The sequence below is a fragment of the Phaenicophaeus curvirostris genome, chromosome Z, assembly GCF_032191515.1.
Source record: "Phaenicophaeus curvirostris isolate KB17595 chromosome Z, BPBGC_Pcur_1.0, whole genome shotgun sequence".
Classification (NCBI taxonomy): domain Eukaryota; kingdom Metazoa; phylum Chordata; class Aves; order Cuculiformes; family Cuculidae; genus Phaenicophaeus; species Phaenicophaeus curvirostris.
In genome coordinates this window covers 24,227,891-24,251,187 of record NC_091431.1, presented here as the reverse complement: position 1 = coordinate 24,251,187, position 23,297 = coordinate 24,227,891, and the positions used below count along the sequence as shown (strand labels likewise).

Sequence of the window (23,297 nt, the reverse complement as noted above, 5' to 3'; positions counted from 1 at the left end):
CACCCAGCGGCTGAGGAAGCGGCTGGTTCACGTGCAGACAGAGGGTTTCCTGCTTTTAAAGAAACCAGACACTAACCAAACCTCAAAGAATAGTAGAATGGACTGCTGCGGACTTAACGAAAAAGAAAAAATAAATGGAAAAGACACCAGACCCTACTATTAGTAGAAGACTGGACCTGCGTGTGAGGGGTGGGACCTTAGATTGCAAGGAAATAATTGCCCAGTGATTTTGGTGTTCAGGGTCCCTCTGGAAACATGCAGCCTGAGATATAACCTACCAATGCATTATCGATAAATTAGCCTACAGTACTTTATGTTGGAGGCTCTGCCTCAGGAAACACTTATTTAAAAATGAAGTAACAGGAGAACAGCAGTTAAATGTGACAAAGGATTAGGACAAGGCTGAGGTATTTATGCCTTCTTTGCCTCAGTCTTTAATAGTAAGGAAAGTTGTTCCCTCTGTGTACATACACAGGAGATAGAGAAGCAGAACAAAACTCCCACGATCCGAGAGGAGGTGGTTAGAGACTTGCTTGCCCAGCTAGATACACACAAGTCCATGGGGCCAGATGGGGTCCACCAAGAGTATTGAAGGAGCTGGTGGATGTGCTTGCAAAACCCCCTTCCATCATCTTCCAACAGTCCTGGAAGACTGGGGAAGTTCCACTGGACTGGAGGCTGGCGGATGTTGTGCCCATCTACAAGAAGCGTTACAGGGAGGATCCAGGGAACCACAGGCCTGTCAGTCTGACCTCAGTGCCAGGAGAAGTCATGGAGCAGGTGATCTTGAGTGCCATCATGAAGCACACGCAGGAGAACCGAGTGATCAGGCCCAGTCAACATGGGTTCATGAAAGGCAGGTCTTGCCAAACTAACCTGATTGCCTTCTATGACAACGTGACTCGACTGTTGGATGAGGGAAAGGCTGTGGATGTATCTTCCTGGACTTCAGTAAAGCCTTTGACATGGTTTCTCACAGCATTCTGCTTCCGAACCTGTCAGCCTCTGGCCTGGACAGGCGCACACTCTCCTGGGTGGAAAACTGGTTGGAAGGTTGGGCCCAGAGAGTGGTGGGAAATGGAGTTGAATCCAGCTGGAGGCCCCAGGGCTCAGTGCTGGGTCCAGCCCTGTTCAATGTCTTTATCAATGACCTGGATGAAGGCATTGAGAGCACCCTTAGCAAGTTTGTGGATGCCACTAAGCTGGGTGGAAGTGTGGATCTGCTGGAGGGTCGGGAGGCTCCGCAAAGGGATCTGAACAGGCTGGACCGCTGGGCTGAGACCAATGGGATGAGGTTTAACAAGGCCAAATGCCAGGTCCTGCACTTGGGGCACAACAACCCTAGGAGAAATCTGGCTGGAAAGGAGGAGAGGGACCCCTGGAGGAGAGGGACCTGGGGGTGTTGGTTGACAGTGACTGAACATGAGCCAGCAGTGTGCCCGGGTGGCCAAGAAGGCCAATGGCATCTTGGCTTGTATCAGAAACGGCGTGACCAGCAGGTCCAGGGAGGTTATTCTATCTCTGTACTCGGCACTGGTGAGATTGCTCCTCGAATCCTGTGTTCAGTTCTGGGCCCCTCACCACAAGAAGGATGTTGAGGCTCTGGAACGAGTCCAGAGAAGAGCAACAAAGCTGGTGAAGGGGCTGGAGAACAAGTCTTATGAGGAGCGGCTGAGAGAGCTGGGGTTGTTTAACCTGGAGGAGGCTGAGGGGAGACATTATTGCTGTCTACGACTACCTGAAAGGAGGTTGTGGAGAGGAGGGAGCTGGCCTCTTCTCCCAAGTGACAGGGGACAGGACAAGAGGGAATGGCCTCGAGCTCTTCCACGGGAGGTTCAAGCTAGACATGAGGAAAAAAATTTTCACAGAAAGGGTGATTGGGCACTGGAACAGGCTGCCCGGGGAGGTGGTTAGTTACCTTCCCTGGTGGTGTTTAAGGGACGGGTAGATGAGGTGCTGAGGGGCATGGTTTAGTGATTAATAAGAATGGTTGGACTTCGTGATCCAGTGGGTCCTTTCCAACCTAGTGATTCTGTGATTGTGTGAAGAAGGAGGGGATAAGATCAGGCAATGGGGAGGAAAAAGCTGTGGGGGAGCGGAAAGAGCCGGGAGACGGAGTCAAGAGGAGGAAGGAGAGGAAAGAAGAGCAGGAAGAGGGTGGCGCAGGCTGCCCAGACTGCTACCGGTGACAATAGCATGCGCGCTGTGCCTCACGGGGCTCACAATGGCGCCTGGCGCCGGAGCCCTCCCCGCACCGCCCCCTGCCGCAAGCCGCGCCCCCTACAACCCGCGCCCCCTCGCAGGCCGTGCCCGGCCCCATCACGGCCTCCAAAGCCACGCCCCGAACCCGCACGGCCACGCCCCCGACAGGCCACGCCCCCTTGCTGGGCCCCGGCCCCGCCCTAGAGGCGGAGGGTGGGCGGGTGGCGGCGGTGGGGCCTGCGTGCGGGCTGGGGCCGGGCCGCGGGAGCCCCGGCGGGTGCGTGGCTCGGCCGGGGAACTTTCCGCCTCTCGGGGAAGCCGAGAGCTTTAGAGCGAAGCCCGCCCGGTGGCGGTGGGGGGGGGTGTAACGGGGAGTTGGGGGGGAAGAGCGGCGCGCGCGCACGGTGCGGGCGGCCCCGCTGCTCCATGCGGGGGCGGCGGGGTCCGCGTCCAGGTCGACGATGGCCAAATGGCTGAACAAATACTTCAGCCTGGGCGGTAACAAGAGCAAGAGCCCCCCGCAGCCCCCGCGGGCCGACTACCGGGAGAAGGGGCCGCCGCTGCCCCGCCCGCAGCGCCGCGCCTCGCCCTGCCCGCGCCGCCGCCCCTGCGACGACACCGCCGAGCTGCTCCGCGCCTACCGCGCGCAGAAGGACCGCGACTTCGAGGACCCGTACGGCGAGCCGGGCTCGTCCCTGCGCAAGCTGCGAGCCGTGTGCCTCCCCGACCGCCCCGACGACCCCGGCGAGGCGCCCCGCAAGGGGTTCTCCTCGGCGTCGTGCGGCGCCGCGCCCCGCGGCCCCGCCGGGTCCCCGCTCCTCGTGCGCAGCCACAGCGAGCGCCGCCCCGCCACGCCGCCCGCCGCCCGCCACGCGTCCCCCAGGCACCGGCTCATCAAGGTGGAGGCCGGCGGCGCCGCGGGGAAGAAGCTCGGCAAGGGATCGAAGCAGCGGGCCGCCTCCGTCTCCGCCGACGCGAAGGACAAAGTAGGTGTCGCGAAGTCCGTGCTCCTGCCCCGCGTGCGGGGTGGCAGGGCGGGATTTGGGGTGGGCGAGCTGGCTCCTGTCTAGGTGCGTCTGGAGTAGGTTCACAGAGTCATAGAGTGGTTTGGGTCGGAAGGGACCTTAAACATCATCCACTTCCACCCCTGCTGACAGGGACACCTCCCACCAGACCAGGCTGCCCAAGGCCCCATCCAACCTGGCAGCCTGTGTCAGGGCCTCACCACCATAATCGTAAAAAAATTTCTCCTTATGCCTAGTCTAAATTTGCCCCTCTCCAATTTCTACCCGTTGCCCCTCATCCTATCACCCCAAGCCTTTCTAAACACTCCCTCCCCAGCTTTCTTGCACCCCTTCAGGTACTGGAGGTAGTAACTACGCAGCCTACCACTGCTCTCCTCCGTGGGTGACCTGACTTTTTTAAATATCTCAGAGCAGGCAGGGCATGTGCAAGGTTGGCAGATGAAGTGCTGGTTCCTTGTATTCTCACTCACTTCCCTCCTGGTGGGACAGGTTTGCAGGTGCGTCTAGCCCTGTTCCAGGGCACTGCCAGCAGCCTTATGGCTAGTACCAAGGCTCTTGGGTTGTCATGCTGCTGCAGAACAGGATGCGAGTCTTTGGAAAGGGTGCTTGGAGAGCCCCAGAGTCACTCGAGACGCCCTGTGCTTGTGATCCACAATTGTGACCTCAGCCCCCTTGTAATAAAATTTTTTTAAAAAAATAAATCTGATGCCCTCCTGAATCACATTGCCTGTTTTTAGGAGACACTTTGTTGTGTATCCTAGTTCAGTGTCAAAGGTGAAGTAGTTCAAAGTCCTGTGTTTCAACAGCATCACAACTTCCATGATAACTCAGTGTTTCTAACTGGTGGGTAGCTGAAGCAGACTCTTTACCTACTAGGTCAGTCGCAAATGTGCTCCTGCATTTTACTGGTCATTCTCCCCAAATATTACAAAATATTGCAGATGCTGCAGTAGGAAATACTGGGCTCAGGAACCTGGATTAAAGCAGGGAAGCTTTGCAGAGGGAAGTAGCATTAATTATTTTGTAGACACAGCACATATCTCCCAGTTGGCCCTGTGAGTATAGTTTATTCTTTTTCAAATATTGGAAATTAATGTCTATTTACAAAATGAAGAAATATTTACAATTTCAATGTAATAGTCACATCAGAGGAATTCTAAGTATGTGCTGAATGTTATCAGTTTAAATTATCTGTGTGTACATGTTTAAATGTGTAACATGATTGCATTGAGCGGTGACACATTTCCATGACAACTTGATAGATTATATCCTGTCCAGGTGAAATTCCAAATAGATTAGCTTGTGCTGGTGATGATATAAGATGAAAAGTCTAGAATTTATTACATTGTCTGTCATTTTAGGTGTAGTTCCTGACTGGAAGCAACTTCTTTTGTGCAAGTGAATGATTAATGCTACAGACTCAGTATATTACAGTCTTAGTATATTCAGTCTTCTTTCAATTGCCCGTGTTGATACTATCTATCTGCTCTTAGGCAAATACTTTTAGCAACTTCATACTTCAGAGAAAATAATTGCTCAGGGCAAAATGCTTCCGAGTGCAACTACTATTCTTTTCTTTTTTTATACACAGGGCGTGATTTTCTTATCTTTCAATATTAGACCCTACTTAAGCAATTTTTAAAGCAGAAACTACATTATTGCTAGGTAACCTGCTGCCTTGTGTGTTCATAAATCTGTGCTGCTTCTAAGCCCTTGTTGCAGGTTCTGAAACTTATTTTGGATGGGCGGCCTATAATCTTTTTTTTAAAAAAAAAGATGCAAAACACTCAAGTCATAGTCACATTCTCTCTGGTTTTGAGAGGAAGAACTAAATTTGACAAGCAGGAAATCTTGACATGTCTGAGAAATAAAATTACCTTTTGAAGTGTGGAGACAAGTGTGCCTGCCCCCACCCACAACAGAATTTGATTGTGAGATGCTACATACATGCATGAGTTGCCTTTTTTTTTCAATTGTCTTATTTTCTTCCAGTAATGGAAATGAAATCTCTCTTTTTCATACCCCTGAAATATCAAGCCTAACAGGTGAATTTAGTAAGCAGTGGTTGCAGTGGGCAGGCAGGGAACTACTTCTCTCCTTCAACTGTCATTTACTGAGGAGAAAGAATAAGAAATTTAGCTAACAGAGTGTGCCTAGTTCAGTGGCAAGTGGAAATAAACTTCTGTAAGAAAGATAGAGAAGAGAGTAAAGATGGTATAAAAAACCCTAGAGGTCTGACATTCAGAGGAGTTGCTAGAACTGTAAGTAGCATAACTTAAGCTAGTAAATATCTTAGGAATGAAAAAATATCTAGTTGCCATATTGGTCCATCATCACAGAAATACATCAGAGCTTAATGATCCAATAGTGCCTGCTAAATTCTTGTGTTCCATTCCAGCACTGCTTTTTTTTTTTTTTTTAATTTTTCACATGCAAGGATAGAATGTTGTTTTGGTTTTTTGGTTTTTTTTTCTTTAGGTATTAGCTGAGAAGTATAATTTTCAAGAAATACAGTGAACAATTTTATAATTTTTGTCTTCAGTCATCAATAAAGAGTTGGCTGAAAGAGGCCAGTTGTGTGTTAAACTCTAAGAGTTTCTAGAATGGGAAGGAGTTTCAGGAAGGTGTTTGTTTGCTGTGGTTACTTATGAAGGACCAATGGAAAGTATGAACAAGGATGGACTGATTAGTTGAAATTCCCGGGGAAAAAAAGATAGACTAGGTGATTCAGGGTGTAAAGATGATAGAGGTTGGAAGCAGGGGTAGGCTTGATTGTATTTTGCAGGATTCCAGGCATAGGTTGTAAAAGTAACTACAGAGATGTAGTGTAGCTGGGATTCAGGAAGCTTTGATGTGTGAAGGTAGAAGTATCAACTAAAGTTGAAGCAGACAAACACAAATTGCAATGCATCTTTAATAGCAAGGTGACTCACCTTTATAACAAATGCCCAAGGGAGAGTAACCATTGCCAGGTGTCTTTGAATTCAAATTGGTGGGTGGATTTTTTTATTTTGCTAGTACAATCAGGCAGGTTTGGGAACATTTAACAGTGATGCTTATCTTCAAACAAGAGAGAGCGGGCTATGTTAGAATTCATGGCAGAGGCAGCTCAGTTCTTCCAGTATGAAGGCTAAGAAATTACTGGCTTTCATCTTTAGTGCTGGCCTGGGAGATGTTAACTGCGTAGCTCTCCTGTGGTAGACAAATGAGTGTAGACAAGCCTGAACAACAATGTGGCCATGTACTGGAACACCCTGGCAGCTACTGTATTTGGGTAAGAATAATTGCAAGACTTCGCTTAGCATCCACTCAACAGACAAAGAAGTTGTGAACTAGGGATGTAAAAGAACAAATTGAAGTCTTCCTGAGTGACTCTTCTAGCTGGCATTGTATGGTGTGTAAATCCATGAAAATAGTAATAGATGAGGGAGAAATGTCTGTGTGAAACAATACTTAGTGTATTTTCTCACCTCTTACACCTTTTTGAACCTAAACATTTCTCTGCCTGGCTTGGCAGGTGAAGAACTTGGTAGGCTGTTCAAACAGCAGCTGAATCATACTCTGTTTCAGGAAGTTCTTAGTATTTAAAAGCTGGGATTCTAGTATACTTGTGCTTTAAAGGATAATTATTTCATAATAAACCTTGTATTGCACTCCTTCTGTGCAGTAGAGGCAGAACTGTGCAGCAGTTCTGGATATTGAATGCAGAAGACGCTGCAAGTTGCAAGATCCATTTCCACAGGACAGGACAATTGTGATGTTTAAGAAAATAGCTCTGTTCCATACAGGCAGAGCTGATCCAGTGAAACATGAATGGCAGCAGCAATCGGGCAGGAATCTTTTGCTCCATGTTGCTGACTTGATTTACAAAGGTCTGAAAATAATGATTATAGGTCAATTTTACACTTGTATAAGCAAAAAAACCCAAACAACTACCCTTTGTTTCCATGGAATCCATCTCTGAAGTGTGATGCAGAGATCTGGCTGCTAGTTAAACATAAGGGCTAAACCTGTTTGCTTTGAAAGCTTTCCCCCAATTATGTAAGAGACAAGTACCCTTCTGACATTGCAATAGATGATGAAAATGTTCTTTGAACTCTTAAGGCCTTGCATAAAAGTGCTCAGGCTCCGTGGAATGTTATTAATATATGTATATAATTAAAAAATTTCAGTAAACATTGGCATTATGTTTGTCTTATTTCTGTGTATGGAAGGTCTAAGTTTATTTGCTCTTACAAGTGAGAACAAGTCAGGTGTATTTAACAGAATCTTGCAGCTGGTATGTCAGGGTGCACTGAAAAAACACTCGAAAAGTGTTTAAGCAATATTTGGGTTATTTATATCAAAGTATATGGTTTCTAGAGCTCATAAACTACAAGTGTAACTCTTATCATGTTTAGTCCATTGCCACAAAGGGTCGGGCTGCTACTTGTTACAATTGATTGTAGTCTGAAGCAGTCTTCCTCTCTGCATGAGGTTCCTATTCAGGTATGTCTCTGTCTTTGAGTAAGAGGTCTCAAGAAAAAGATACTGGTGGACACTGATGTTGTGGACATGTGTGAAGGGCTTGGTCAAGGCCATGCATAAAGGCAGCAAGCTGCATTTTTTCCATGCATCTCATGTTGCTGTAGTCCACCTACAATGCAGCTAGAAGTGTGTTTTCCCCTCACTTGTTGGTGTCATGAATAAGGGACTGTCACAGACTTATGAATGCAAAGATATTCAGTTATTACCTGAGCCTGTGGAGTCTTGGTGACCTTAGGGTTGCTTGAAGCGATGTGTTGGGCCCCTCGCTACAAGAAGGAAGTTGAGGCTCTGGAGCGAGTCCAAAGAAGAGAGACAAAGCTGGTGAAAGGGCTGGAGAACAGACCTTATGAGGAGCAGCTGAGGGAACTGGGGTTGTTTAGCCTGGAGAAGAGGAGGCTGAGGGGTGACCTTATTGCTTTCCACAGCTACCTGAAAGGAGGTTGTAGAGAGGAGGGTGCTGGCCTCTTCTCCCAAGTGACAGGGGACAGGAGAAGAGGGAATGGCCTCAAGCTCTGCCAGGGGAGGTTCAGGCTGGACATCAGGAAAAAAATTTTCACAGAAAGTGTCATTGGGCACTGGAACAGGCTGCCCAGGGAGGTGGTTGAGTCACCTTCCCTGGAGGTGTTTAAGGGACAGGTGGATGAGGTGCTGAGGCATGTGGTTTAGTGTTTGATAGGAATGGTTGGACTCGATGATCCTGGAGGTCTTTTCCTACCTTGTGATTCTGTTAGACTGTTCACTTACTACCATGCTTGATGCCTGTAGTGTGTTGCATAGCCCAGAACAATCTCTGATCTGGAAACCATCCAAATTTTCACACTTTTGGACACAGAGAGATCTAAGCAGAAAACGGCTATCAGGAAGGAGTGCGAAGCAGTTGGATGTGTGGAGGTTAAGAGAGGGAGTGATAGTCTTCTGGGAGTGTGTCATGTGTGTACCCTCACAGTAAGCAAATGCAAACCATTGAAAGAAAGTACCTCTGTTACTGGATTCAAGGGAGCAGAACGGAGCTGGCAAATACTTAAGAATTCTTTCCATGAGGCAAAAGAGCACTCAGTCCCCAGATAGAGGAAAGCAGACAGGAAAGGGAAGAGACCAGCGTGGCTGAGTTGAAACCTGCTGGTCAAACTCCAGAAGAGCAAGAGAGCGCACAGGCAGTGCTAACAGGGGCAAGTAACCTGGAAAGTGTACAGGGACACTGGCTGGTTTTGTAGGGATGAGGTCAGGAAGGCCAAGGCACAGCTGGAGCTGAACTCAGCAAGGGAAGTGAAGACCAACAAGAAGGGCTTCTGCAGGTATGTCAGTCAGAAGAGGAAGGTTAAAGAGAACGTACCTGAAGTGATGGTTGGGAATGGTGACCTTGTATCAACAGACAAGGACAAGGAGGAGGTACTTAACAACTTTATTTGTCTTAGTCCAACAACCACTCTTCTCACCCCTCCTGGGTCATGGGACAGCAAGATAGTGACCAGCGGGGTAAACCCCCTCCCACTGCAAAGGTGAATCAGGTTTGTGACCATCTGAGGAATCTGCATATATATAAGTCTACAGGACCTGATGAGATACCTCTCAGAGTCCTGAGGGAACTGGCTGATGTGGTTGCCAAGCCACTCTCCATGATATTTGAAAAATCATGGCAATCAGGAGAAGTCCCTGGTAACTGGAAGAAGGGTGAAATGGTGCCCATTTTAAAAAGAGGGGAAAAGATGACCCTGACGACTACCGACCTGTCAGCCTCACCTCCATGCTTGGAAAGATCATGGAACAGATCCTCCTAGAAGACATGCTAAAGCACGTGGAGGATGGGGAGGTGATTAATGGCAGCCAGCATGGCTTTGCCAAGGGCAAGTTCTGTATGACCAACTTAATGGCTTTCTATGATGGGGTAACCGCAGCAGTAGACGTGGGTAAACTGATGTTTGTGATCCTTCTGGACTTATGTAAAGCCTTTGACATGGTCCCCTACAACATCCTTCTCTCTAAATTGGGGAAGCCACAGTGGAAGGACAGGATGTAATCCCAAGGGACAGAGACAGGCTGGAGAAGTGGGCCTGTGAGAACCTCATGAGGTTCAACAAGGCCAAGTGCAAGGTCCTGCAACTGCGTCGGGGCAATCCCCAATTTCAGTACACATGGGGGATGACATGATTTAGAGCTGCCCTGCAGAGAAGGACCTGGGGATACTGGTCGATGAGAAACTCGACATGAGCTGGCAGTGTGTGCTTGAAGCCTGGAAGGCCAACTGTATCCTGGGCTGCATCAAAAGTAGCATGGCCAGCAGGTCAAGGGAGATGGTTCTGCTCCTCTATTCCTCTCTTGTGAGACCTCATCTGGAGTATTGTGTCTGGTTCTACAATCATCAACGTAAGATGGGTATGGAACTGTTGGAATGGGTCTAGAGGAGGGCTATAAAGAAGATCAGAGGACTGGAGTGCCTCCCATATGAGGACAGGCTGAGAGAGTTGGGTTTCTTCAGCCTGGAGAAGAGAAGGCTCAAAGGAGATCTTATAGCAACCTTCTAGTACAACCTTCTTGTAGGGGCCTACAAGAAAGCTGGGGAGGGACTCTTTAGAAAGGCATGTAGTGATAGGACTAGGGGGCAATGGGTGTAAACTGGAGAGAGGCGGATTTGGACTAGACATAAGGAGGAAATTCCTCACTATGAGACTGGTGAGACACTGGAACAGGTTGCCCAGGGATGTTGTGGATACCCCATTCCTGGAGGTGTTCAAGGCCAGGATGGCCTTGTTTTTTACTTCTAGCTGAAAACCTAACAAAACTTAACAGAACTTAACCTAACAGTACTTGGGATCATTTCCATTGAAAGGATGGAAGGCCAGCTTAAAGTTAATTGCTTGTTAATATTTGACTCTAAAAATAGCTACAGTCTGTTTGGTTTAGACTGAAAAAACCTGCAGAGCAGCTTTTTTTCTGTAGCTGAATTCCATAACCAGATGTCAAACAGTAATGCTTCAATTCTTGTGATGTTTCCATGTGGCTTTGCAGAAATACTAGATATTGGATTATTCTTCGTTCATGAGGAATTTCGAAGTTTTATGCGCAAGGCTAATAGTGACAACTGAGGGACTACTGACAATTTGTAACGTGATATTGCTTTATGACTGGACTAAAGGTTGCTACAGGAGGATTGTGTGTGAACAGACTACCCTTCCTTACTTCAGATCTCTGCTACAGATGTTTAAAGATCTATTTTAATTTTGCAAGATTTTTTTTGTTTAAAAAAAAAACCAACATAAAACCCAAAGCAACAGAAAGTAGTCTTAAAACTTCAGGTAGAAGTTACTAGTGTCCTAAATGTAGTTTTAAAGATCAGAATATAAGGTCTGAATGAGGTACAAATGGCATACAGCAGTGCCATGTATTCTATGGGCAATTTTTGTGTAGGAACTTTAGATTGTAGATCAGTAAAGTGGGACTGCAGAAGAAGTTTGTTATGGTTTCTTTCCAAGTGAAGATTTAGGACAGTGTTTTTCTTTAAAGAAAATGCTACTTTTCATATACCGCCTTTGAGCCCTAGTTTCAGCCAATATTGTGGCAGCAAACAGATTTTTTGCCTTAGAATAGATTTTTTTTTTTTCCTCAGTTGGAAGTGACCAATGATGATCATCTAGTCCAACTGTCTGACTACTTTAGAGCTGACCAAAAGTTCAAGCATGTTGTTAAGGGCATTGTCCAAATGCCTCTTAAACCCTGACATAGGACATTGACCACCTTTATAGGAAGCCTGTTCCAGTGTTTGACCGCCCTCTCAGTAAAGAAGTTTTTCCTAATATCAAGTCTGAACCTCCTCTGACATGCCTTTGAACCATTCCTGTACATCCTGTCACTGGATCCCAGGGAGAAGAGATAAGGGCCTCCTCTTCCACTTCTGCTCCTCAGAGAGCTGTAGAGAGCAATGAGATCACTCTTCATCCTCCTTTTTTTCAGAAATCCTTAGTCACTCTTCACAGGAGATGCATTCTGCACTTTCATTGCTTTGTTGCCCTTCTCTGGTTGTGTTTGAGTACCTTAGCACCTTTCTTAAATTATGAGGTCCAGAACTGCACACAACACTCAAGGTGAGACCACACTATCACTAAATACAGTGGGATAATCACCTCTTTTGATCAGCTGGTGATGCTGCATTTGGTGCACTCCAGGGTGCGGTTTGCCCACTTGACTGTCAGGATACACTGCTGACTCAATTTGATTATAGTGCCAGCAAGCACACACAGATCCCTTTCTGAAGGGCTACTGCCCAGCCACTCTTCTACCAGTTAATGCTTGTGTCCAGCATTACTCCAGCCCAGGTGCAAAATCTGGCATTTGGACTTGTTAAAATCGTTCTAAATTCAATGTTCATTAGATTTCCTGTCTTCTGTGTAACTCTGCTTCTGGTTGGTGAGTATAGAAAGGAGTAAGCGTTTGGTTAATGCTAAACTGGAAGAATATCCTGCCAGTCAATGAGAAACCATTGATCTAGTGTGCTTTGGCTTTTGTGACCTGTGACTAATTTCTCTCTTTTTCAGATTAGAGAGAAATTACTTTGCCTTCATCTCCAGTGCTCCTCTCATGTCTCCCATACCCTGCCATGTCTACATTAAAGAAATAAGCTGGCTAGCCATAATGATTGGCATAATTGTCCTGCCAGGGATCTGCAGGGGATACAGAAGAATGAAAGGCCACTGCAGGTAGTTTAAAACCTGAAATTTATTTTGAGAAGCTCTGCTGTGGCTGACAGACATATATCTCTGCTATGAAGGTGAGCTGGATGATTTGGTAAATCCTGTGAGCAATTTTTCTAATGCAAGGATTAGACAAATGATTCAGTGATAGATAAGGATCAGAAGCCTACAACCTAGCAGAAACTAAAAACTGCCAGATAGTGGTGTTGGGAGCTTCCTCAAATGCTTGTTGTGTTCTGTTTCAGGAAGAAGTGTCCCTAAAGCTGCCTTTGCCACCTTGTTCATAACTTCTTGTTATGAAGCTCCTACTGGAATTTCCAGTGGGGGACTTAGAAAGGCCTCTGGCTGCAGTGTGCAGCTCCCAACCGTTATGTATAACACTGCATTCTGTGTGTGAATCAAAAGATGCTTGCTTTGGCCTGTACACAGTTGTGATGCTGTATGTATAGAATTGTATATCTCATATAGTCATGAGTTCACTGAACTGCACAGATGCTGCTGACACATTTCCAGCTGGTTTTAAAGGAAGATGGAAAGTATTGGAAGGAACATGAATGCTGTTTAATTGGACTTGCTGTCACTATATGTCTGAAGGTGCTTTGTGATATATGTCTGCTAAATAATTAAGTCATTTTAGCTGCTAATTTGTCACGGAAGAAGGCATGCTAAATTGTGGCATACAGGGAGGAGATGTCAAGTTCAGTGGGAATTTCAGTTGCAGTTCTGGGCTGTGATGTAGGGATCTGGTTCATCAGAGAGAGAGGTTTTTCATCAGTGTGGACTGAGTGCTGAGCTGTAATGTCTGTCTGCTCCATGAAACAGACCTGAGTAAAGGTGGATACCAGACTGGACAGTGGGGAAGTTCTGTAGTGATGTTCCACCCATGAGATTGTAACTCAGTGAGTTCTGAGCTGTGTGTGGGAACAAGATAAACACAGAGTTTTCAATTACCGTTGTGTTATTAGGAGAGTTGTGGGGATGGCTGTGTAATTGAGTCTAGAGAAGCCTTGTCACAATAGGCAGCTGTTGCTGGCTTAATATGTCCAAGTTGTTGTACTGTTTTTTCAGTTGTGGTATAGTATTTTAGAGTGGCCTTCTTGCATCTAGAAAGCCTCCACAGTGGGGCTTTTACCATTCTGGAGTTAGATCATTCAGTGTGCTGGAGGAGTCAATACATTCTTCTTGTTGAAAGGAAGGTGAAGATGGGCACAAACAGTGCAACAAGTGGTAACCGGAGGTGAGACTGAAATACTCTGACTTCAGAAGTGGCCATCTGTGTGCAGACCTCTGGGCAGAATAGCAGGATGCTGGCTATTTCTCTGTACAGGGTGATAGGCTGGAGCTACACAACTAGGCCTCTCTGAGCCAGCGGAAGGGTATATCTCTTTCTCTTTTCCCTTCAGCTTTCTGGTGCAGAAAGAAGAGCCATGTGGCCCTACTGCTGCTCAACAGGTTATATTTGAGAGGTCAGGTGGGCTGCAGGGATAGCCCTGTAAGGATATCACTGCATGGAGTAGCCATCCAGGTCCTTGCACTGGCATGCCTGTTACAAGATTGCCTTGCGTGCTTCGCAGTTGGTTTACTTCTTACTGCTTCTGCCTATGTCCACCACTTTATCTTTCTATCTGTTGATTGCTATGAGGATCTGTACTCAAAAAAGGCAGCCATGGGAGAGGGAGATAGTCCATTGCTTTTACATGTCTTTGCTGATTCAGTAGTGATGACTTTGGCCGGGTTCCAGCAGCTGACAACTTGATGGAGGCAGAAAAGAAAGCTGTATGTTGTAGATGCAGTTCATGCCCTTGCAATATCTGTAGATCGCTATGTCACATATGAAGATGCATGAGAGATATGTCTGTGTTCTGTAAGTGAATGTAGAGTTAGTCTGACAGTAGTCTCTGAAGCACACAACCATACCTTCTTCTGAAAAAGCATAAAAGAATGAATGGGGTTTTGTTCAACTCAAGTGCATGTGTATGTGGTTGGGTGACTCAATGGGGGAGAATGATATTGTGAAGAGACTAAAGCAGAGCTGAATACTAGTGCTGATCAGCAAGAAGGAATGAACTGTGCTTGCTTCCTTACCTTGTCCTCTGAATTTCCATGTGAATATGTACAGAGTGAGTTAAGTTCCTTGCTAGAAACCTAGCCAAGCTCGTAAATCGAGCTTTAAACTAGATCTGAAGGGGGAGGGGGTTGAGCCCAGGCTAGACAGGAACGAGCCTGGATGTGGGGAATTGGTGATTGGGAGAGGGTGCGCGGGTGAGGACCACCAGCACCTCACCACACAGAAAGTGGGGGAGAACACACCTTGGGGTGCTAAGGGAGATGCAGGCACTCTGATGTTAACTACTCCAGTTACCAGGCAGTTGGGAACGAACCCTGTTCCCTCTAGGAGGGCTGAAGGCTCGGCAGCTCAGCTGAAGTGCATTTACACCAATGCACGCAGCATGGGGAATAAGAAAGAAGAGCTGGAAGCTGTCGTAGGGCAAGGAGCCTATGATGTCGTTGCCATCACGGAAACATGGTGGGACGACTCATATGACTGGAGTGCAGCTATGGTGGGGTATAAGCTTTTCAGGCGGGACAGGAAGGGTAGGAGAGGAGGCGGGGTGGCCCTCTTTGTGAGGGAGGACTTGGACACGGTTGAGATGGATTGTGGCCATCAGGAGATTGAGTGCCTGTGGGTCAAAATCAGAGGAGCCCACCAGAAGGTAGATTTTGTGATGGGAGTCTGTTACGGACCACCCAGCCAAGGAGAAGCAGCTGATGAGCTCTTCTATAAACAGCTGCGGTCAATCTCTAGATCAATGCCTCTTGTTCTTGTGGGAGACTTCAATCTGCCTGATATCTGCTGGGTGTACAATACAGAAGAAAGGAAACAGTCTAGGAGGTTCCTGGAGTGTGTGGAAGGTAACTTCCTTGCACAGTTGGTGAATGAACCAACAAGGGAGGGTGCCCTCCTGGACCTGCTGTTTGTGAACAGAGAAGGCCTTGTGGGGGATGTGGCAGTAGGTGGACGCCTAGGACTAAGCGACCATGAGATGATAGGGTTTTCTGTTCTAGGTGAAGTGAAGAGGGTAGTTAGCAAGACGATAGCATTAAATTTCCAGAGGGCAGACTTTGATTTCTTCAGAAGGCTGGTTGGCAAAGTCTCATGGGAGACAGTACTTAAGGGCAAGGGAGCCCAGGAGGGCTGGGAGCTCTTCAAAAGGGTGGTCCTAGCAGCTCAAGAGAAAGCCATCCACATGTTTCGGAAAAAAAGCCGGCAGGGGAGAAAGCCAGCTTGGTTGAACAGACAGATCTTGAGGGATATCAAGAAGAAGAGAAATGTTTATAGGCTGTGGAAGAAGGGACAGGCCTGTTGGGTGGACTACAGGAGGGAAGTGAGATTGTGTAGAGAGAAAATCAGAAGGGCTAAGGCTCAGCTAGAAATTGAATTGGCCAAGTCTGTGAAAGATAACAAAAAATCTTTCTACAAATATATAAATAATAAAAGGCAGACTAGGGAGACCATACAGTCCCTATTGGACACAGAAGGAACAACAGTGACAGGGGATGAGGAAAAGGCTGAGGTACTTAATGCCTTCTTTGCCTCAGTCTTTAGTTGTAAGGAGGGTCGTTCTGTCTGTGCACAGACCCAGGAGCTAGAGGAGCATAATGAGGCTCCCGTGATCCAAGAGGAGGTGGTCAGAGCCTTGCTAGCCCGACTAGACACCCACAAGTCTGTGGGGCTAGATGGGATTCACCCTAGGGTATTGAAGGAGCTGGCAGATGTGCTGGCCAAACCCCTTTCCATCATCTTCCAACAGTCCTGGAAGACTGGGGAAGTCCCACTGGACTGGAGGCTGGCTGATGTTGTGCCCATCTACAAGAAGGGTCGCAGGGAGGACCCAGGAAACTACAGGCCTGTCAGTCTGACCTCAGTGCCAGGGAAAGTCATGGAACAGGTGATCTTGAGTGCTATCATGAAGCACATGCAAGAGAACTGGGTGATCAGGCCCAGTCAACATGGGTTCACAGAAGGCAGGTCTTGCCAGACTAACCTGATCGCCTTCTATGACAAAGTGACTCGGCTGCTGGATGAGGGAAAGGCTGTGGATGTGGTCTTCCTGGACTTCAGTAAAGCCTTTGACACAGTTTCTCACAACATTCTGCTTCTGAACCTGTCAGCCTTCGGCCTGGACAGGCGCACACTCTCCTGGGTGGAAAACTGGTTGGATGGCCGGGCCCAGAGAGTGGTGGGAAATGGTGTGAAATCCAGCTGGAGGCCAGTGACAAGTGGGGTTCCCCAGGGCTGAGTGCTGGGTCCAGTCCTGTTCAAAGTCTTTATCAATGACCTGGATGAAGGCATCGAGTGCACCCTTAGCAAGTTTGTGGATGACACTAAGCTGGGTGGAAGTGTGGATCTGCTGGAGGGTAGAGAAGCTCTGCAAAGGGATCTGGACAGGCTGGACCACTGGGCTGAGTCCAATGGCATGAGGTTTAACAAGGCCAAATGCCGGGTCCTGCACTTGGGGCACTACAACCCTGTGCAGTGCTACAGACCAGGAGAAGTCTGTCTAGAAAGCTGCCTGGAGGAGAGGGACCTGAGGGTGTTGGTTGACAGTGACTGAATATGAGCCAGCAGTGTGCCCGGGTGGCCAAGAAGGCCAATGGCATCTTGGCTTGTATCAGAAACGGCGTGATCAGCAGGTCCAGGGAGGTTCTTCTCCCTCTGGACTCGGCACTGGTGAGACCGCTCCTCGAATCCTGTGTTCAGTTCTGGGCCCCTCCCCACAAGAAAGATGTTGAGGCTCTGGAACGAGTCCAGAGAAGAGCAACAAAGCTGGTGGGGGGGCTGGAGAACAGGCCTTATGAGGAGCGGCTAAGAGAGCTGGGGTTGTTTAGCCTGGAGAAGAGGAGGCTGAGGGGAGACCTCATTGCTCTCTACAACTACCTGAAAGGAGGTTGTGGAGAGGAGGGTGCTGGCCTCTTTTCCCAAGTGACAGGAGACAGGACAAGAGGGAATGGCCTCAAGCTCTGCCAGGGGAGGTTCAGGCTGGACATTAGGAAAAAATTTTTCATGGAAAGAGTCATTGGGCACTGGCAGAGGCTGCCCAGGGAGGTGGTTGAGTCACCTTCCCTGGAGGTGTTTAAGGCACGGGTGGACGAGGTGCTGAGGGACGTGGTTTAGTGATTGATAGGAACAGTTGGACTTGATGATCCGGTGGGTCTTTTCCAACCTGGTTATTCTGTGATTCTGTGATTCTGTGAAATCTACATGTGAACATGGAAGTACTGAGGTGCTAAGCATAGGTAAAAAAGAATTACACCATTCCGTTTCAACAGTGGGGCCACCATATATCCAGCTTTCTTAATATTGCGTGATGGTACAGATATTATAGAATCATAGAATCATTAGGTTGGAAAGGACCTACTGGATCATCGAGTCCAACCATTCCTATCAATCACTAAACCATTATCTGCAGCTTTTCCTTCAAGACTACTCAGATAAGGAAAAAAGTCTTGTGTTACACATTTTACACATCCAACTTAAGGCAAATGTGCAAGCAAACTGTTAGCATTGGGGCTGTTCTAATGTAATGGATATGTGGAAGGAGAACCTCTAAAGACAGAATAAAATTATGCAGTTTATTGTGATTTAAAGGACATTTTAACTCTAGATAAGAAGTTAGGCACATTAAGAGCTTGTATTGGAATTTATGTAAAGGGGTTTTAACCTGATTAGTGAGGAGAAAGGATCTAGAAAGGACAAAGGTGAATCTGCTTCTCTTTTTAACCATCAAGTTCGTTAGTACACTTCTGGTTTGCTGTCTGGTCTGGTGGTGGCTAGTTTGCTGTTATATTTTTCTTGATCACTGAATAAATGCCTATTCTATGTTTCTTTACAGGCTGCATTGCTCCCCAAGCTCACTGACACTGTTTGGTGTAGAAGAGATGTTTGTGTCTCTGAATATCTTTGTGTATGTCCTTGCTGGTAGCTGGTTATAGGATCTGATTCTCAGACATCCATATAGAGCACTGCCGCATGGCAAAGAATGTGGTTTGGCTTCTAATTCCTTTGCTGCTGTGTGTCAGTGTGATTATACCTTTGACTTAACAGTATGCTAGACACAGTGTTGAAATATAAAGGAAGTAATATGAGGCCTGGCAACTGAAATAGCATGTGTGGGTTCTAGTGATAGATAAGAAAGGGACTGTGGTACAGATCTTCCTGGATATGTCACTGTTTCTGTAAATAATACTGTAAACCAGCACCTGTACAATGAAACAGACATAAGGTATGGTTTTGGAGTAATTTTGCTTGTAGATGAAGTGTAAAAAATTGTTTTACAAAACATTCTGCTAATGGTAGTGGATAGGGCACAATTTTTTGTTGTTGTTGTTGGACTTTGTTAGACCTGGTTTTCTGAAGGGAACAATGCCTATTAACTGCTCCGTCTGTACATCCATCAATAACTTTGGCTCTGTTGGCAGGTGCTGGAAGATGTGTTTTAAAATTTAAAATAGTTGAGTGGATTGGTCAAGGAAGGACTTTACTGAGGGACAAGCAGGTAGAACTGTTTTGAAACCTCTAGGGAGGCTCTTAAAGGGATCAAAACAGGCTAAACCGCTGGACTGAGACCAGTGGTATGAGGTTTAACAAGGCCAAATGCAAGAACCTGCACCTGGGGCACAACAACCCTATGCAGTGCTACAGGCTAGGAGAAGAATGGCTAGAAAGCTGCCTGGAGGCTGGAGGCGAAGGACCTAGGGGTATTGGTTGACAGCCGACTGAATATGAGCCAGCAATGTGCCCAGGTGGCCAAGAAGGCCAATGGCATCTTGGCTTGTATCAGAAACGGCATGACCAGCAGGTCCAGGGAGGTTATTCTCCCTCTGGACGCAGCACTGGTGAGACAGCTCCTTGAATCCTGTGTTCAGTTCTGGGCCCCTCATCACAAGAAGGATGTTGAGGCTCTGGAGTGAGTCCAGAGAAGAGAGACAAAGCTGGTGGAGGGGCTGGAGAACAGGCCTTATGAGGAACGTCTGAGAGAGCTGGGGTTGTTTAGCCTGGAGAAGAGGAGGCTGAGGGGAGACCTCATTGCTCTCTACAACTACCTGAGAGGAGGTTGTGGAGAGGAGAGAGCTGGCCTCTTTTCCCAAGTGACAGGGGGACAGGACAAGAGGGAATGGCCTCAAGCTCTGCCAGGGAAGGTTTAGGCTGGACGTTAGGAAAAAATTTTTCACAGAAAGGGTCATTGGGCACTGGCAGAGGCTGCCCAGGGAGGTGGTTGATTCACCTTCCCTGGAGGTGTTTAAGGCACGGGTGGATGAGGTGCTGAGAGACATGGTTTAGCGTTTGGTAGGAATGGTTGGACTCGATGATCCGGTGGGTCTCTTCCAACCTGATGATTTTATGAGTATATGAAATACTGTTAATAAATACTGGTGTGTTTGGGGTTTTTTTTCCCCCTAACATCTTGCTAGCAGTCCACATTTGTCTCAGAAATTTAGGAATTAACCTTTCCGAATTTTGGTCAAGGAATGTCTCCTTCTCTGGAAATCAGAGCTATGAATAAGGCCTGTGATTTCTTCTAGGGGCAGAGCTTTTGTAGATCTTTCCAACAGTAAAATGTAGGTGTAGAAGAAAAAGCTTAATACACAGCTGTATCTATAGTGTACTCCTCTAGAATCATGACCTAAATTCCTGCCTCATTAGCAAGATATTAAAAATCATTCTTTTACTCTTTCTGATCCTTCTGTTGACTATTTTGTGAATTCATTTATATACAGATCATTGTATTTGCAAATTTACCAAGGCTGTGAACTTTATTTTGAAAAAAAAAAGGGTAGTAGTGAGGCTATGGGGAGAATTACTCATCAGGTGTTTGAATTCAGTGTTTCATAGAAGAAAGCATAAATGCAAGTCATTATTCATTTGGAAAACAAACCCAGACCAAATTTACCAGTCCTTCTGTATGCAGGCTGAACTTTGTCCAGGCTTCATCATCAGAGACCTTTCTGATGTGTAGTTGTCTGAGCGTTAAATGAAAAATATTATTTTTAAGGAAACATCTGCCTAGGGCATGTTTGGTATGTGAGACCTGGAGATCACTTGGGAACAAGGAGGAAAATTTGGTATTTCTTAAAAATTTAACATGGCTATTTCAAAGAAAAAAAAAATCATATTAAAGCAAACTCCCACTTAATATAGAGTAAATTTTACTGTAGCTAGTGACTGGTCTTTTGTAACTATGAAAATTCTCAAAGAGAATGAGGAATTTTCATTACATTGTGTTAAATGTGTTAACTATGGTGTTCTCTGACACAAATTCACAGTTTCTAAGTGCTATTTGCTCTCTTCTGTGTCGCTGCTGGTAGTCACTTGTTCTTGTCTGTGATATTGGTGAACTTAAGTCACAAAAGCCAAGAGAGGTGTATGTTGTTTGCCTTTTAAAAAATCTAAATATTTAGTAATAATGTATTCGTAGTATATAATATTAGTAATAAATCTCCCACCCCCAAAAGAAACTCCCATAATAAGCCTACCAAAGGTCTGGCAGGCAGGAGAGATTTTGTGGGTTTTTGCTTCATGTTATTTACCGTAATTCCTCTTGGATTCCTCCAGAATGTTGTATCCGTAATCATGGTAGCCCCTAAATCAGTCAAATAACAAATAATCCTGTGGTGAAGTTGCTGTTTCAAGGATAGATCTTCTGGTTATTCCTGAAGACTCAATTTATTTCCATGTGCTACGTTCCTAGTGTTTTCTTTTTAGTTTGTTCACTTTAAATTGTGGGTTTTAGTCAGATACAGCTGTCTGCAAAATTATGCATCTGGGCATGTTCTTTTTCTTCCTGTGGTTGCATATACAAATCATGCTTTTGCATATGCACGTACTTGTTTAAACTTGTATTTAATGTAATATATGTTATTTAAGACTGTAGAAGAAGAATTGCTAAGCATCAACTTGGTGACGATTGCAACTTAGTTAATATTAATATTTCTTAGAGGGGTAAGCCAGAATCTCAGCTTGTATTTAATTTTCTGTGGAGTTTTTTTTTGTTTGTTTGTTTGTTTTGTTCCTTCTTTTTATCTTTTATCTGCCAGCTGGCTTTTTAGCTAGAGCTACGGTCTTGAATTTGTCACCTTCTCTGGTAACTCAGCCATACTCCTTTTCTTTTTGCCTTTGAGTTTTAATAGATTCCCTGCTAGGGAGAACTCCTGTGAGTGTACCCTAAATCCTTGTTCTCTGTGATCATGGAAGCTCAAATATAAGTTTTACCCACTTTTGATCAGTGCATTTCTATTTATGTTTTGGAATTTCTTTTGCTTTAAGTTACTCATACCTCAAGTTACTATTACTAGATCTACGTGTTAGAAAGTAATATGTATGCACGAGGTGCCATAGGATGGGCTTATGTAGAACAGGAATCAGTAGTCAAGTGAGCTCACAGTCCACTCTGATAGCCTTGCATTCTGTTAAGAGGTAAGCCACAGGTCTTTAATAATAGACCTGACAAAATCAGGAGAGGTGACAAAATGGAGAGGTGATTGATACTGGATACTTTGTTATCCCAGCTGTTAACCTGTGACTGCTTGACAACAAAGTCTTGCTCTGATGCTTACACCAGTGTTCAGTGATAAAAAATAGATCTTCTAAAATATCCTTTCCTTGAGAAGTTCTTGCAAGTTGTCTGTATTCCAGAGTTGGGAGCCTCTGCTAAGCAGTGTGGTGGTGGTTTTTGTTTGGCTGTTTTCTTTGTGTTGTTTTGGGGTTATTTTAGTAAGCAAGATTAGTGGTGTAAAATTGCAGCATGGCAGCGTTTCATGGCCTGAGTGGTGACTCCAAAATGTGTTCGATGTTTTGTTACCTAATCTTTAAGGAGATCTCTGCCTTTTGTAATACAGTATTCATTTACTTAATGGCATATGTACAGGTGTATGATCAGGAAATGCTTGTGTGTCTTGTTTTTTGCCCTGTCTGGTGGAGTATGCCGAAAGCAAGAGAGAGAAGCAGGTGCAGCTCACAGTTGGCAAAGTAATCCTGATTCTTTGTTGTAAAGGCTGAGGCTGTTGGAATAGCAATCTACTGTCAGTCCTCCTGGTGCTGGTCTTAATGTTGTAAAGTAACTCATGGGACAGGAAGAGTCTTGGTTGAAAAATCACTCTTAAAGAGAGTATGCCTTCAGGGCAGCACACTTTAGGTTTACACTGCATTGAATGAGGGATTGGAGAGCATGATACTCTAGGGTTCTTTCTCATCTGTTTATTTTTATGATTCTGTGGGGATTCTCCAGTGTGGGTGAAATGTGAGCTCCAGATGAGTTCCAACATCACACTGACTCTTTGGGATGGTGTGAAGGGTGATGGGGCCAATCTCCCTGCCATACAAGAAACACCCCTAGGGAACACCAGTGACCAGGAGTGGAGCAAACAAGGCAGGCAAACAGGGCGTGGTGTCAGAAAGGTGTGATGTGGCACTTTGCAAGGCAGTTTGTGTAGGCAGTTTGTGTAGGCGGTGGGGAGGGCACAATCTCTCTCCAAACTCAGGAGGTGAAGTTCTGTTGGCAAGAAGGAGCCCAGCCATGGTATCCACCTGGTGGGAGGCTGCATCCTCTACACCTGCCAGAAGGGATGTGTCAGCCCAGACTGAGGTCCCAGGAAAACATGCAGCTGGCCGGGTTTCTGGCTGCAGTGAGTGCCACCAGCTTGTACTGGAAACAGAGAGTAGCAGAGGCAACAGTTGTTTAAGGACGAGGAGATGAGAAGAAGGTTGAGGTACTCAACAACACTTCTGCCTCAGTCTTCACTGATAACTGCTCTCCTCAACCCTTCTAGGTCAGTGGACAGCAAGATGGAGGTCTGGGGA

The 23,297-nt window shown here is 46.1% G+C and overlaps 1 protein-coding gene across 4 annotated transcripts in view; it reads left to right on the top strand.

Moving 5' to 3' along the window:
* Window positions 1-2,605: 2,605 nt before the first annotated feature.
* Window positions 2,606-23,297, top strand: part of SHB (SH2 domain containing adaptor protein B) — a 70,861-nt gene continuing 50,169 nt past the window's right edge. For 3 of the 4 annotated variants that reach the window (XR_011339370.1, XM_069879987.1, XM_069879989.1), the window contains exon 1: window positions 2,606-3,188. Coding sequence is in view for 3 of the 4 variants with exons in the window: in XM_069879987.1 (XP_069736088.1) it covers window positions 2,664-3,188 (525 nt within the window). In the remaining variant the exon portion in view is untranslated. The remainder of the gene's footprint in view (window positions 3,189-23,297) is intronic. The other variant, XM_069879990.1, reaches the window with a different exon arrangement.